Below are 16776 nucleotides of genomic sequence, written 5' to 3'. Positions count from 1 at the left end.
TGGGAAAGCGGCGCAGAAAAGGTTCCCGAATGCGCGTTACTCTGAAATAGACTCAAGGTTTAATGGACACATTTCCGCGGTCTCGCTTCGTCCAGAAGCCACCTTATAACCACAGGCAGCAAATTTTCTGCTCCTACCAAGTCGAATATCTGTGCTTGTTAGGGGTGGGACCTGAGTTGAGTCCAGGGAAGGCTGAGCTGGGAGGGCGAGTGATGGAGCACGTGTTGGCGCTCTCAGAGGACTGGTGACTTGGGTTTCTTTTCTGGCTGAGCTTTAAGTCGTGAGTAAGTGATACGGACTACTGAATTGGGTCCCTACTCTGGCCCTCCTGCTTGTTTACTACCGCTGCAAGATGTGAACTGCCTCGGCCAGGGAGCCCAAACCATTTCCCTAACGTAGTTGTGCATTTTTCTCGGTTTTTCATCCCCATTTCAAGGAGCGTGGGTTTTTATTCCGAGGCATGTGGGTAAAGCGAGGCAGAGCTGGGATTGGAAGAGGTAGCCCTGGAGCTCATCATCCTACACGAGGGTCCCAGGGGAGAAGTCTCCAGTGTCGTGCTCAGTGCAAGGGGCGAGGCAAGCAGCTACCGTCCTTTCCAATTTGACATTGAATGCTTTATTTTAATTTTCCATATTTGCACGTACATCTGTAGTTCTTTTGCTTTTCAGCTTCTGCTTTCAAGCGGAATTTTATTTTGGGTTGGTTCTCCCTCATCATAAGTTCCTAGTTTTTGTTTGTTCTCAGACCAGAAGTATCATACAGAATTACTTGTCTGCAGTGATGAGGTTTTTCACTTCACAAATTTTTTTGTTAAGTCGGGAAGTCAGGAAATACAGCTTCTCTGGCTGCTGTTGCATATTTAGGTGTGGCTGAGCAAGGAGATGTTAACTCTTCCACTGTTTTTGCTGGCTGGTAAGACAGTATCCATAGTTTCAGAGTAACTTGCTTCAGGTTTTTAACGGACTTTAAAAGTGGTCTGTTTGATACTGAAGCCAGTTGTGAAGAGGACCCATGAAGGCAAAATGATTTGCTTGGCATTTTCACTATGCTCACGAAGACTTCTTTTTGACTCACAGGGAGGTGAGGTGTCTGAAGAACCACACTGCCGCTCCCTGGCAGCGTCAGTGCTTAGCTTACCTTACAGGACGGGGTAACCCAATCTGTATGTTTTACTCTAGAGCACATCCTCTTACCCTCAAGGCTGGTGTTTCTGGTTCCCTTAAAGTAAAACTTCCTCCAAATGTTTGATTCCTGGGTCATGAGCTGTCACTTTCCGTGACTAGCCTGTCAACAAGTCGTATATGGCGTGCATCACTCTTTCTGGTCTGCTGCAGAGGGCCCTGTCTCGTTATCCGACCACTCTTCACCCTCCCCCGTCCCCCGTCCCACTGCCACGGTCACTATAGTTCCTCCTTGTGCGGCAACAAGGCCTTAAGAGACTCCAACAGAACACGTATACATACAAGTAATACTGTGACAAGAAAAGGGAAGTTGGAAAAAAAGGAAAACCCACTTCAATAGATACCCTTTTTTGACTCCTTTGAACTCTGCACAGTGTGAATGGAGCCCTTATGCCTGAGCAGGAAACTTTTCCTTTGCTTCCAAGCACGTGTTTGACTCACCATTCTCCTCACGGAGAGTTCCAGGATTCTTACTGTATTACTCCAAGGCTAGTAATGAGTTATTATCAGTGCCTTTGGAAAGCTTTTTAAATTTAGAGACAGTATGATAACGTTTTTGAAATTTGGGCACATAAAGTGATTTTGATAGCATTTCTTTCCTAAAATGAAAACTGTTAGAAATAGAAAGTAGGGATGAACAGGTTGGAAATCTTTACACCTTGCTCTTCGTGTCAGGATGGGGTGAGGGCTGTTTAGGCCGTTAACATGGGGGGAGGTGTAACCAGTCTGGGTAATAAGCCCGGGTTATAATAATGGTTACGAAATGGCTGGATAGTAAGATGACTGTAGATTAGAAATTGGAAAAGGACTCGGAGGCTGCCTGTGCTGGATTAGATAAGGGAAAACAGCATAGAAGGCGGTGAGAACCCAGCCCCCGAGAAGGGCTTGGGTTTGTATGATTGAACTCCATCCAGACTGTGAACCAGAAAGAAACGCGATGTGGAGTTCCTTGAGCACTTAAAGGGGAATATTTGATTTGACTGATAGAGGTAATGTGTGTCACTTTTTATCACCATGTGACTTTATTAGCTTTGTGAAACCATATGTTAGTTATGAGAAAGAGCAAGCCTGCCGGGTGGTGTTATGTGGCTTTAACAATATGTTCCATTTCGAAGGAGCCAATAATGATTAGATCGGTCCTCGCTAGCACCCCTTTGCTTAACATCTGCGACCTAATGCTGAGCAAGCTAATGTGCAGATCAAAGAGTTATGTGAGAGTCACTCTTACATTAAGGGATAATTATTCTGAATGAACTTTTATGTAATGCGTAGGTCATATCGGAAGCATCCCACTGTTGAATTCTGAGAGTTTGGGTGGGTGACAATGCCTATTGGTACATCTGTAATAGACCATTCGCTCCTTTAAAACCACAGCCCAGAGTGGAACTCCTTTATTGAAACGTGTGTGAGATTTCCGTGCACGTTTGTTAGTGTGTATTTAAAAGGTTTGAGTTGCGCAGTTCTGGCCTCTGCGTGTAGGAGTGCACGTCTTAAGTATGGATTCTTGTTTGAAACGAGGTGTGAGAAGTAAGACACACTGTTTGTTACACGTGAGTGGAAGCAGTGGTGGTTTTCCATTGAAATTGATGGCAAATTCCTTACAACTAAAAATGTCATTTCACGAGAGTTAATGTTGAATTTTGTATGCCTAAGAGAATGTTTTTGCAAAGTTATTTAAAATTATGAACATTCCTTCTTAGAGCAATTAAGTGAAGTATGTATTTACTGATGCTTAAATTTTGATTTTAACCCCCCATCGCCACCCCTACCCCCCAAGAAAAAATGCCCATTGGAAAAGTGTTGCCTAACTCTGCGTGTAGTTGAAACGACAGTCTTCCGGAGCTCTGCTGAGTCGCTTCACTGCTTTGAAGTGTTTGAGGACTTTCCCCCAAACCTAGAGCAAATGACGGTGCTGTTGTCAGGAGGTTTTGTGCCCCCGTGAGGCTTGCTGGCTGGGACATGTCAAAGCCATCAGCCTCAGCCCGGGCCAGCCACATGGAAAGTGTGCTGTCACATTTCTCGCTTGTGCCAGCTGTACACACACTTTGGAGGTTGAATTTTCCCTGGGGCTCATGTTGCTTGGCCCCGGCGGGCCACTGGATCTTTTAGATAATGTCTGTAAGCTAGTGCCCTGACCTATTTCACTAATGTTCCAAAGTTTTGAACTGGGCTCTGGGCCAGAGCCTTTGGGGACCTTGGCGTTGGTCATTTTCACCAGTTGAGTTGACTTGCTGGCCATTGCCACCACTTGGAGGTTTAGCTAGAGAGGTACAGAACTCTCCTGTGACATGTGATTGGGACCCGTAAGTAATGAGGAAATTAAAAAAATTAAGCAGTGGGGAGTCTAAATGGCTGACTGACTGCTGCTGTCAGGGAAGCTTTCAATTCCATGCTAGAAAAGTAGTCCTATTCTAGATAATGCAAGTGAGGTAATGCATCCCTCATGAAACAGTGGGCTGAGTGGTAGTAAATGAAATTATTCTGTATGTAAGCCTTGGAAAATTGATGGGTAGTTCTTAAATCAAAAAAGATACTTAAAAGCTGGCATTAAATTCTCATAAGTATTCCTTCCAGCCTCCGCTTTCATTTACATTTGCTGTTGAGAAGTGCAGGTAAGCTGTGCTGTCACCATGACTTCAGTGGGTGGCCTTCTGAACGGTCCTTCACCATTTAGCGAATTAGACATGGATTCCTTGGTTATTCACTGGATGTGTCATGGGTATGAATGAGAAATGCATTCTCATTAGATCCTAGTGCAAAATGTCTTTCAAAAATGATGCGTCCTCATCTTTACTGTCTAAGGCCGTTACTGTATGGTTTCCTTCAGTTTCCAGGTACCTGAAGCCTCAGCAGTTTATAATTGCCCAGCTCTGCCCTTTTAATATATACTCATCAGGTGCTTTTCTTTTGACTTGATCATGTTATGGATAAAAGAGATGGGGAAGTGTAAGCCCTTGAAAGCAAGATAGCTGATACTTGACTGTGTGTTGTAAGCATCCTGTATGTAAAGTGATCAGACTTTCTTGTCCCTTTTGTTCCTTTATCACTATCAGACATTTAGTCAATTCCCTTTCTGTTGTGCTGCGATATGCTCCTTTCCCTGTTTTATGTGTTGTAAGACTTTATGATGACGTCACAACCAGAGGAAGCAGATGTTTGCAGGATGTAATGTTTTATTATGGTAACTCCATGTTTCTGATAACCAGCTGCCAATAATTTCAGCATTACTTTTGTGCCTTTTTCACAAACCCATGGCATAGTGGAAATTTTCTTTCCCTGTAGAAATCTAGTAAGGAGGGTCAATGATACATCGACTTCTTGATTTCTCTTGTACCTCAGTTTCTTTATTTAGAAAATGGGGATAATAAAGTTCCTATATTGTAAAGGCACTTGTGAGAGTGAAGATATAAAGGCTTTCAAACAATTCCTAACATAAGCACTCTAAAAGCGTCAGTTGCTGTTGTTAATGTTTTTGATAGAAAGGAGGGAAGTACGTGGAAGTTGCCCTTTAAATGACATTCAAATTCCTATGAAAACATTGGACTCTTTAGTGCTTTTATGCTATAGTCTTGTCAGGGCTGAGTTGGAAGTGGCAGAAATGTTTATTACTATTTTTAAATATCTTACTTGACTGAAGAATATTGGTGAATAGCTATAACTTTTAGCCAGGGTTGCTTAATTTTAACCCCCCCTCCCCAAAAAAAGTCATTGAGTAAGCGTCTCAGTATGTAGTTAAGAACTAGTATTAGTACTAGTTTCCTCAAAATTGCTTCATGTCTGAGCAAAAGCTCTTCTTAACCCAGATTGAAACAAAATTATTTGGTGTCCTTGGAAGTGCAGAGTTCAGTGATGGTACTTTGCCATCAAGGATGCAAGATGTGGCTTGCTGCGGAGTGCCTCAGAAGGCAGGGACCCTGAGATAAAATAAAACTATTCAAATAGAAAAACATTTTCCCTTCAGAGGAAAGATTTTTAAAAATGTAAGGTTAGTAACATATATTGGTGTGTTTCTCAACTTATTATTTTAAAATAGGAAACAAATCAAACAAAAAATAAAATAATAGGACACTCGTGTACTTACCCACAAGATTAAACAGATGTTAATATTATGCCATGTTTGTTTCATATCTCCCTTTTTTGAAAATCAGTAAAACATAATAGATGTAGCTAAAATACCATTCCCCTTTAGTTCTTTTCTCCTTCCCCAGAGGTAATCATTTCCTCAAAACAGGTATGTATCATAGTTTTGTACGTTTATTACATGTGTATATGTCTATCGCATAGATTATTATTAGTATGTGCTATTTGTTCCCATATCAAAGGACAATTAAATTGCTTCAGCTTTTTTCACTATTCCCAATAGTGCTGCAGTTAATATCCTTCTTGTGTAAAACATGGGGCGTTTGTCTCCCACACCACTAGAAGTGGGGCTGCCTGGGGGTGGGCATCTTACCTCCAGCTGTTTCTAGATTGCTCTCAATTTGTAGCAGGGTAGCTTCTCCTGTGATCAGTTTCTATGAGCTCCTCTTTCCTGAGGTCCTTGTCTGCACTTGTATGTAAACTTCTAAATTGTTGCCAATTTTAATAGGTGGTGTAAAATACTGCCTCATTGTTTTAATCTGATTGCAGTGAGATTGAGTATGTTTTCATACATCTCTTGGCTTTTCCGGTTTCCTTCCCTGTGAATTCCCGGCTCACATCATGTGCCCAGCCATCTGTTACGCTGTTTGTTGAGTTGGTCGGGTCTATATGTTGCATATATAGCTTCTCCCAGCCTGCCCCTTGTCTTTTCACTTTGTTTATGGTTTTTGAGCACAATCCACACTGCTGAATTTGGTTTATTTTTCTTTTTAAGGGGAGGTTGCCTCAATATTTATAAGTCATGTAGGCTTAAGTGTCTCTTCCTTACATTATCATCCTTTGTATCAAGGTGGTACACTCCTTGTGTAATGAGTCAACAGTGCGCCTCTGTTTTCTGTTCTCTGGGAACATTTGAGATACTGTGTTCCTTCAATGTTTGGTAAAGTTCACCTGTAAAACCATCTGGGCCTAGTGATTTTTGGTATTTAGTGATTTACGGGGGAGGGATGTGTAGAGTTATACTACTGGTTCTTTTACGGTTTTAGGTATATTCAGTTTTTCTATTTTAAAAGTTTTGATTTTTTTTTCTAGGAGATTGCTTATTTCATCTAGAGTTTTCGAATTTATTATCAAATGCTATTCCTATTACTTTCATATTATGTAAATTTCTACTATATTTGTATTATGTCCCCTTTTTTATTCCTGGTATTTATGCATTCTCTCTTCTTAATTTGTCCAGTTGTGTTGATTTGGTTTATTATTTATATCTTTCTCGTTAGTTTCTTCTCTTAAAATTTTATGTTCGTTGTACTCTGTTTAGTTTCTAACTTCTCAGGTTAGATGCTTAACTCATTTTCAGTCATCGTTCATATTTTGCATTTAAGGCTGTAAATTTTCCCCTAAGATCTGTTTTAGCTATATCTCACAAGTTTTGATGTCATTGAAAAGTGTTCCCAGACCCAGTTCTGATGTGAGTGTGTGTGTGTATGTGTGCGTAGGCTTCTCCACACCAACAAGCAATTCTCAGACACCAGCAGGGTGTCTGAGAATTCAACTCAATTCTGACACTATCTACCCAGAGAGAGCATCAGATTCCACAGGTTAAGGGTTCAGTCCTACTAAACTGCCCTTCCCTCCCCCAACACATACTTCAGATGCTACCTGTTGTTACCTGTGCTTCTGACTCACAAACTGCATGTTCTTAGGACCCCCTCCTGGGATTGGATTGATTTGCTAGAATGGCTCACAGAACTCGGGAAAACCCCTTTACCACTAGATTACTAATTTACCGTCTTATTTTCTGGGAAACACAGTATTAGAAAGGATATGAATCAACAGCCACATGAAGAGATGTAGAGGGTGAGGTCCCAAATAAAGGAGTTTCTGTCCTTGTGGAGCCGGGGGCCTGACATGGTGGCACGTGGAAGTGTCCCCAACAAGAGACCAACAAGCTGTCTTGGCTTTTTATGGAGGCTTCATTACACAGTCATAAGAGACTAAGTCATTGGCCACTGGCTATTGAATTCCATCTCCAGCCCCTCTGTCCTCCCTGGAGGTCACGTCAGGGGGTGGAACTGAAAGTTCCAACCTCTAATCACATGGTTGGTTCTCCTGACAGCCAGCCCCAACCCTGGGGTGTGGTCCAGAAATCACTGGGTTAACATAACAAAAGACACCTGTATCTCTCCCAACACTTGGGACTTTCAAGGGTTTGGGGAACCAGGAACTAGGATCAAATGTATTACAAAGCATAGTATCATAGTAATATATTTATTGATCAGTGTAAACATTTTTCTATTGGCCATTTTGATTTTCTGTGTGACTTATTTAGTAAGTTTAAAATTTTTTAGATGTCTTAAAGATTTGGGGTTTCTATTTTTCTATTTTTAATTGTATTGTGTTATACTCAGAACATGCTCTACGTGACATTCATTCCTTAGTATTTTTTGAGATTTGCTTTGAGATGTCCTAATTGGTTATTAAAGAACTGTTTAATGTTTGCTTGAAAAAAAATGTGTATTTTAAATTTCGGCTACAAGGTTGTGTATATCCATTAGATCACACTTGTTACTTTTCTTAAAGTCTTCTATAGCAATACTAATTTTTGTCTGTTTGATCTCTTAAATATTTATTAAAATCTTTTACGAATTATGGCTTTGTCATTTTCTCCTTACAGTTCTTGCGGATGAAAAGGGGGCCCTGTAATCTAACCGAAAGGAACCTCACAGGGTGATCTGATCATAAATTCCTAACTGGGCAGGTCATGGTGGGGAGTCATGTGAGGCCTGTAACTTCCCTAGTAAAAGAATATCTGCCTAAGGGAAGCCCTGTCCATTGTTTTTGTGTTCTGTGTTAACATACCTTTGAAATGCCTCTTTTTCAGACCCCTCAGAATCATAAACCACCCTCAAGAGAGCACACAATCTTGTTAACTGTCCCTAATCCAGATGAGTTCAAGTTTATTGTAGCTTCCCCATGAAGTGTTTCTTTAAATGTTAAAATGTAATGACATTAATCTTTAATAGTGCATTTCACCTTCAAGTCTGTTTGTTCTAGTATAGCTACCCGGTATATATTTTTATATCCCCTCCTTTACTTGCTTTTTGGTATCGTTATTTTGAAAATGGTGTCTTGGAGCTGGGTTTAATCTAATCTGGACACCCTGTCTTTTGGCTGGTAAATTGAAACCATTTGTATTTACCACAATTTGTGATTTAGAGTTGGTTTTATTTCTGCCATCTTATTTTGCGCTTTACAGTTTTGACGCCCTTTTTTGGCCTTTTTTTATTTCCGCTTTTAATTGGATTGAATGAGTTCTTGTTTCTTTTTTTTTTTTTTTTTTTAATTCCACCAACCTCCCTCCCACTCTGCACACTTTGGGGAAATTATATACAGTTGACCCTTGACCAACTTGGGTTAGAGGCCCAGACCTTCCTTGCAGTCAAAAATCTGCCTGTAACTCTGCATACTCAAATTCCCAACAACAGATTAAAAATAAAGTTGACCCTTGAAGAACACGGGTTTGAACTGCATGGGTCTACTTATAGGCGGATTTAAAAATCTCTTCTCTTTAGTGATGACCCTTAATTTTAACATGGTCACATGACTTAACATCTAAAACTAGTCAATTTTTCTGCCTTTCTTTAGTGAAAGGCCCTGAAACCTTTGAACTCTGATCATACCTCTTTATATCTTACATGTTAATGTTGTCTAGTATTTTAGTCTGTCTTGTTTTGTCTGTACTTCAATTAGTCATTATTACTACTATTATACAGTCAATGCCTATTTACATTTACACATTTACCGTTTTTCATTTTGCTCACTGTTGTTTTGGTATCCTATTTCTTCTAGTTTACTTTCTTTTCCTGAAATAAGTCCTTGAACTCAATTCTTTGAAATTAATTTTGAAATTCTTTGAGAAAAGTTTAAGAACTTAGTTCTTTAAACAAGAGTCTGTAAATGGTAAATTCTCTTGTCTCTTTTTGTTTAAAATGTCTTTTGTTTGTTTTTATTTTGGGTCACTTTTCAATAATATTTGATCTGGGTGTAGGATGCATGAGTGGCTGTGTTTCACAGCTTTGCACTTCTGAGGTATGTCTTTGTCTGTAATTGCTTTTGAGAAGCCTGCCCACGGTTAGTCTAATTACTCTCTTGAGGTAATATTTCTTTTCTCTATGGCTACTTTTGAGACTATCTTTGTTTTAGGTATTCTAAATTGCGTTAGGATGTGAACAGATGTGGATTTATTTTAATTTATTCTACTTGGGACTTGTGCCTCTTGAATCTGAAGACTTACACCTTTTATTGAACCTGGAAAATTCTCAGCCATTATCTCTTCAGTTTTTGCCTCTCTTCCATTCTCTTTATTCTCTCCTTTTGGAATGTCTGTTATTAGGTTGGTGCAAAAGTAATTGTGGTTTTTGCAATTATCCTTAACCTTTGAAACCAGTTACTTTTGCCCCAACTTCACAAGTGTGTGTCAGACCTCATCCTGGCTTTGGTGTCTCAGAATGTTTTCAATTATGAAACACCACACATTCAAAAGAGTGACTATATCTATAGTTTAAATAATAACAATACAGAAGTTGTATAATATTCTACATCAGTATGTAATATAGTGCTATTATTATAAAACGGGCACCTGTGATTTCACCACCAGCAGCTTGGGCAGAACAGTCCCTGGAGTGGTCACTCCTGGGGTGACGTACTCAGGTGGTTTTGTGAGGATGCAGTCAGGGAATTAGGTAAGACTGGCTTAGGTGCTCGGTGACAGTTCCGTCTTTAAGGAAAAACCCAGTTAGGGATGAGGTAGAGTGGGGTCTGGCAGTTGGCAATTTTGGGTACCATTTATCGAGCACTTCAAGTGCTGGGAAGGTACCAAGTACTTTGCCTCAATTGTCTCAGGTAATCCTCACATCATGCTCTCATTTTATAGTTGAGGAGCAGAGGCTGAGAGAGGAAGTAAGTTGGCCGGGATCTTGGGTAGAAAATGGCAGAGCCGCACCTCCAGCCCAGACAGTCTGGTTCTCAAGCACTGGTGCTTCGCTGCCTGTAAATGACCCCCGTGTCATCTCTTCCAACACCTGAGTTCTGCACAGTATTGTGTTCCTCGGCGTTTTCTTCTATGAATTCCTTTTTTGGTGATGCGACTCAGGAGATCCAAACTGGATTTCATTAGTTCCGCAAGAGAAAAGGGGGAGCGTGTGCAAAAAACTCAGGCCTTCGGTCTGTAGACAGGTGTATCGTCACACCTCAACGCGGAACTCACCTTTCTCAAAGAGAACCTTCCCAGAGGCCGTGGCCCGGACAAGCCTGGTTGGATGCCCGTCTGTGTTCCTGCGCCCTGCGTCGGTCCTGGGGGAGCAGGTCTGGTGCTGCACTGGAATTGGTGGTTTAAATGTCTTCTCTCCTCTCACCGGCCTCCATGCTCAGCCAGGACAGGGCTGCCATGTGCACTTCTGTGTGGCCCCACTCAGCACTAATAATTCACACAATTCAGCCCATAGTACTTCACACTAACACATATTTGTCATTCCTACTGGTGGAGTAAATATATTACGCTAGGAGAACTAATAAGAAATGACAGTTTTTATTGAGTACTTACTATATCCTAGGTAAATTAGAATACCGACATCCCTTGTACAGACAGTGGTAATACTAAGTGATGATTTACCTAAAAACCTCTCCCTGAATCCTCCGGTAATCCGGGGAGATAATTATTATTGTTACTCATTTTACAGATGATAAGCTGAAGCTCAGATGACAGGACTTGCCTGAGGTCACATGCTGGTTAGGGAATATGGCCTGCATTTGAACCCTGTCTGTCTGACTCTGGAGCCTGTGGTCTTTGCCCTTTAGCAAATTGCAAGGCACACTGGAGAAACAGAATTTATTGATCCTGAAAAATTGCCAAGAAGCCTGCCCCAGTGTTGTGATGACTTGCCATCACAGGAGAGTCACAACAAAAAAGTGGGTTTCGTTTTGCATGGTGGTGATGCCTTTTTCTTCATCTGCTGTTGGAACATGTGGACCCCTCAACATGGACTGACATTATGCTGCTTAAAAAAAAGGAAGTAGCTTTTGTGCATCTGTTGTTACAACGGCATTTGCTTGGTTAACACAAAATTGGTCTAAGCCAGATTGGCTTGTTAGATTCAAGTGTGTAACGTAAGCAAATTGTGATGGCTACTTAGGACCAACATTAAAAATTGTATTCTTAAGGAGGTGTGGAACTGGATAATGGATGAGATCTAGTTGGTATTAATTAGACTGTCTGGCTGCCATTTCTATTGCTTGAAGACAGTGGACAGACTGAGACATTAAAATGTAGTCCTTTAGCCCCTAAACAATAGCTAAAGTGTTTCTTTTTATTACCTTAACTTTGCTTGCTCAATAATGCTATTCATTTCCAGAGCTGTTAATTAGTATATTCAAGGATATTAGCTTATATTAAAATTTACATTTTGAATAATAGCAAGGTTTTTATAAATACACCTGTAATTTTTTATAAATACACCTATAATTTAAATTTGGCTATCATAGAATTGTATTTTGGTAGAAGACTCTTGTGTTCTCTTTTGCTATATCTATTAATACTGTTGATTAAATAAAATGTTGTTTTAGAAATTTGGATTCTTAATTTGGTGGAGTGTCGTCAGTAGCAACTGTTTCGAGAAATGAAAGTTGACGGTTCTTACTAGTTGACATTGGCTTATATGAGTGTTATCATTTGTAAACCGCGGCAAGTTTTGGGTGGAGGCGATCAAGGAGAAATGGGTCTGAGAGAACACACAAACTCTGTGGCATTGGTGTGACATACTAAGTTTGTTTCCCTCTTCTTTCAGACGGGTCGCATTGACAAATCCTACCCGACAGTGTGTGGCCACACAGGACCGGTGCTCGACATAGACTGGTGCCCACATAACGATCAGGTCATTGCCAGCGGTTCAGAGGACTGCACGGTTATGGTAAGCTGCCAGGCTGTGGCCCGCACACAGGCCCGTGAGACTCGCCTGCTGCCTTCAGAAAGCGTGTGTGTGTGTGTGTGTGTGTGCGTGCGTGTGTGCGTGTGTGCGTGTGTGTGTGTGTGTGTGTGTATAGAGGCCCGAAAATCGTAGCAGTTTTGATTGTCCATTGGATTATACAGGATTTAGTGACATTAAAGTTTAACTGCAGATAAGCTTTTTACAAGCCCTTCTATCAAAAGATTGGACTATGTTGTCTTTTTTCTTCTCTGGTATGAGTGTGTGTTTGTATGTGTTTATTGCCTGTTGACACATCAGCTCTAAGGGAAGATTTAGAGAAACTGAAATGACTTTCCAGTAATTCTGTGAATACCATTGGACCATGTGATTCTCCCCACCCCCCAAAAAAGGAGAGAAAACACTACCAGCATGAATTGTATACTACAGTTAAATAAGATACCAAAGGTTATACAGATAAAATGGGGTGTGTAACAGATATTGAAAGATAGTAAGGAGTTTTTGCAAGTGATTCTTTACAAGATAATGTGAGAAGGTGTGTTCTGTCTAGTTGACCCCGGTTAAGAAAGTCCTTTTTATGCAGCTCTACAAACATTTTGGAAGATTTTAAAGTAAGTTCTTTATATTTTTCTCATTTGGATTCCAAAAGTAGGTTATGTGTGAAGCCAGGCTTTGGGGTACTTTTTAATGTAAAGCTTGCTATTCTTGCTTATGTTCTTCTTCGCCTGACAATGTAATTATTGGTTTGAATCATTTTTAAGTCCTAGCCCAAAATATATTGAAAAGGTTAGTCGTAAGCACACATGGGGAGTACTGAAATAAATGCTAAAGTAAGTGAGAGTAGTATTACACACGTCAGGTGGAGAGCTTGGAGAACCACACTCCTTTTAGTTCCCTCTTCATTTTCTGTGGACTGAACCAGACTTACACACATTGTTTGGAAGCCTTTATTAATTAAAACTATTTTACATAAACATAAATTAATTCCTGAACTGTGTCATTTAAATATTTACTCATCTTTTCTCATGGACTTTTGGCTGAGGCTAACTCCTCCTGTGATCTCGTCATTTTGGCAGCCAAAGCATATTAAAGAAATATGCTGCTGTTAAAAGGAATTGTTCCGTTTAATGTGCCTTGCAAATTGATTATTTTGATGGCTGCAGACACATTTTGCTGAGGGAAAGGAACAGTGTTTTGACCTGAGGCCAAAACTGAGTCTTAACCTGTCTTGAAGAAGTAGGTTTGATCCATCTTTCTCTCCAGTATTTATCGGTCATATTGCCCCTTTAAAAAAGCTTCTGTATTATAAAACACACTAAACAAAGTTAAGTGAATTAGCTGATGATTTATTACAAAGTGAACACCCTGTAACCATCACCCAGGTCGTCAAGAGAGAACTTTCTCAGCCTTTCAGACTCTTCCGTGCTCCCTCCCCAATCACCATCCCCGACTTCCCTCAAAATAACCACTGTCCTGATTTTCCTAATACTCACTTCCTTGCCTTTCTTTATGGTTTTAATCACTCAAGTGTGCATCTCTAGACACTGTAGCTTAGTCGAGCAAGTTTTAAAAACTTGAGTATGTCTTTTAAGTCTTTCTTAATCCTTCTCCATCCTTTGCTTGTCCTTAACTGTGTTATCTGTTAAAGAAGACTGTCCTTTGGCCTCTATCTTTCAACAGTCTAGATTTTGCTGCTGGTGCCCTCTTGGTGCAGCTCAACATGTCTTCTGTCCTCTGAATTTCCTGCAAATTGGCAGCTGGATCCTGAGGTGTGGTCAGATTCAGGTTCGATCCCTTTGGGAAGACTTGACAGCTAGTGCTGTGTTCCTCCACCAGGAGGCACAAGATGTCAAGTGCCCAGTTTTTGATTTGTGCAGCTATTGACGCTCCACACCTAGATCCAGCACTTCATTTGGGTGGAGAGGAGGTTGTCACAAAGTGGTGATATTCAATTCAGTTACTTTGTTTTCAATTTTCAGTTGGTGAAATTTTTAAGGGGAAACTCCCTCTTACCTACTATTTAGTTACCCAGTAATGTAATTCATTAGGAAAGCAGGATAAATGCTTGATTCTTTCCTTTTATTTACCCTGTTTTCAGGATAATACATTGGTTCTCTGTCTTCCTCAGAAGGTGACCGATTAGTTTTTTTTTCTTTCCCCCTTTCATTTAATTTTGAACTCATGGATTTAGACATATTTCACAGGTTTCAATCTATTACAGTTCTTATCTCAGAGCACAAGTCACCCAGTCTTTGTTCATGGGAACCTCTCAAGGTTTCTGAGTCCTTTTGACGTAACCCTACTTTTTAGTAGCTTATTTGCTACCTGGTTTAGTGAGGTCCAGGCTCATCCTGGACATCTCCGGCCCCACACCTCAAATCGGCCATTTTCCTTAGAAGCTCTGATTTCTTTGAATGGAAAGTGGAATTTCTAGATCACAATCCGGGTGCTAGAGATGCTTGTTGTTACCATGGCAATCATTGTTTTTAAGACTTTGATATTGTAATAACTACGTATGGTGTCAGGTGGGTACTAGACTTATTGGATGGATCACCTCCTACGTTATATAAATGTCTAACCACTATGCTGTACTCCTGAAACTAATACAATATTGCATGTCAACTGTAATTGAAAATTTTTTTTTAGAATTTAAAAATGCTTTTCAATAAATGGGGCTAGAATATACATATGTATTTAAAGATGACTTCATCTTAATATTTCCCATTCAAATTTAGGACTATAGAGTTTACCGAACCTCTTTAATATTACATCTCTATCTCTTTTCTGCCATACTAAGAATCCTAGTTCTCAAGGAGTCAGAGGATGAATTAGAATACTTTGATCTCATTTGCTTTTTCACAGTATACATAGAGTAATCTCAGAGTAAAAATACTGCTAGTATCACCACAAATTATGATTACTGAAAACAGTTTTTAGAAAATTAACTTTCAGTCCATGCTATCTCTATTTTTCCTCCATTTAAAAATGATGTACTCTGTATTTTCAAGATCATATAGCCTCATTTAACAGCCTTATCTTTGGTTCTGCAAGTAACTACATCCTCCCCCTAGTTATTTTTTAGCCCTTAAGTATGGCACTGATATTTTAATCATTTAACGTCCCCCAAATCATTTGTTATTATTATTAGGGTAATTACAAGAAGCTTTTATAACTTAGCAGGTGAAATGAAATTTTAAAGAAATACTTGATTTTCTCCGACCCCACCTGCTTCTTAATATCTAATTTTCCACTTTGCTCTTCTGAAGATAAAAGAACACGGCACAATAGATTGAATGGTTTCAGACACCACCGTTTTAAACAGAAAAGTTCTCTGTAGTTTCCCAAGCCTGGGCTGTTGGTAGTAACCCATGAGCTGCAAATAGGAGGTAGTATGTCAAGGCCTCGTTCTGGTAGATAAAGGATACCAAGAAAAACACGAGTCTGGGAGTTCTGGGCACGTGCAGGTCACATACGTGCTTTTGGCCTCGGTTGCCTTACATGTAAAATAGTAATAATAATGTCAGTTGAGAGAATCAAGGAAAGTATAAATGGATAATGAGTTGTTGTTTTTTGCCGTGAGTTTTGATGTGTACCTGCAGTGGATTCATAGCAGTAAGAATATCTTTAGCAAATATTCAGTAGAAAAAATACAGTAGAGCCAGTGTATCAAATGAACTGTAAAGGAACTAATTTTAAAAACTGCCTTTTGTATTTGTGGTATAATTCCATTGAGTCCTAAGCAGTTAAGTATTGATTTGTTAATTTTGCAAGCATTGATTTCATGACAGTGATGTCACTTTGTAGTATTAGGAGAAAGAACGCCAGCCTTAGGGTGCATTCCTCCATGTTTCAGAGATGGCTTCTTTAAGCAGCCTGAAAGTAAATTATGTTGGTACGGTTTAATGTACATTTAAGGTACTGCTTTTAATGTACCACTATTTGAAGTGATGTTTTATACCAGCAAATAGCAATTATATAAAGCCTCCTCCTAGGAACTCTACTCTGCTCCTAAGTTTTCCAGATTTTTTGTACTGTGAGTTACATTTTTTTCCTCCAATAATACCTTCTCATAGAGAACTTTAGAGGTTGTGGCTACTAGTATTTCACTTGGGAAAATTTCAGCTCCAAGGAAATAATAGTGCTTAACTAATACAGAGAGCAGCCAAGTTAAGTTTTGTGAACAATGTGAATTCAACACTGTCCCTTCTACGTATGCAGGTCGTCGTGACCAAGCACTGATTCAAGAGAGTGGGTTTGCATACCTGTTTCTTGCAGAGTCTGGGCGAGGGTGGATCTTTCAGGCAGAGCAGGAGTCTTACATGTCTCCATCTAGATGTTCTGAACAGTTCCAAGGAATTAAGTTGAAACGGACACTTTTCCCTTCTCCCAAATCAGTCTTACACTCCTGTGGAAATCAGCAAAAAGAAGCCTATTTGACACATTTTTGCCTCTGTTGTACATTTTCCTAATACAGTTTTCGCCTAATACCGAAGTACGTCAGAATGGCAGTGGTGGTGTAGTTGGTGACACCA

General features: G+C 40.0%; 1 protein-coding gene across 2 annotated transcripts in view; it reads left to right on the top strand.

Annotated features, from left to right (window-relative positions):
* Positions 1-16776, top strand: part of CORO1C (coronin 1C) — a 72522-nt gene that overhangs the window by 36083 nt on the left and 19663 nt on the right. For both annotated transcript variants that reach the window (XM_074321109.2, XM_074321108.2), the window contains one exon: positions 12107-12229. In XM_074321109.2, the coding sequence (XP_074177210.1) occupies positions 12107-12229 (123 nt within the window). The remainder of the gene's footprint in view (positions 1-12106; positions 12230-16776) is intronic.

This window comes from Rhinolophus sinicus, chromosome 9 (genome assembly GCF_057876585.1).
Source record: "Rhinolophus sinicus isolate RSI-liver-muscle chromosome 9, RSI-T2T, whole genome shotgun sequence".
NCBI classification, from domain to species: Eukaryota; Metazoa; Chordata; class Mammalia; order Chiroptera; family Rhinolophidae; genus Rhinolophus; species Rhinolophus sinicus.
Note: the sequence above shows the minus strand (reverse complement) of the source record. Positions and strands in the feature narration are given on the sequence as shown.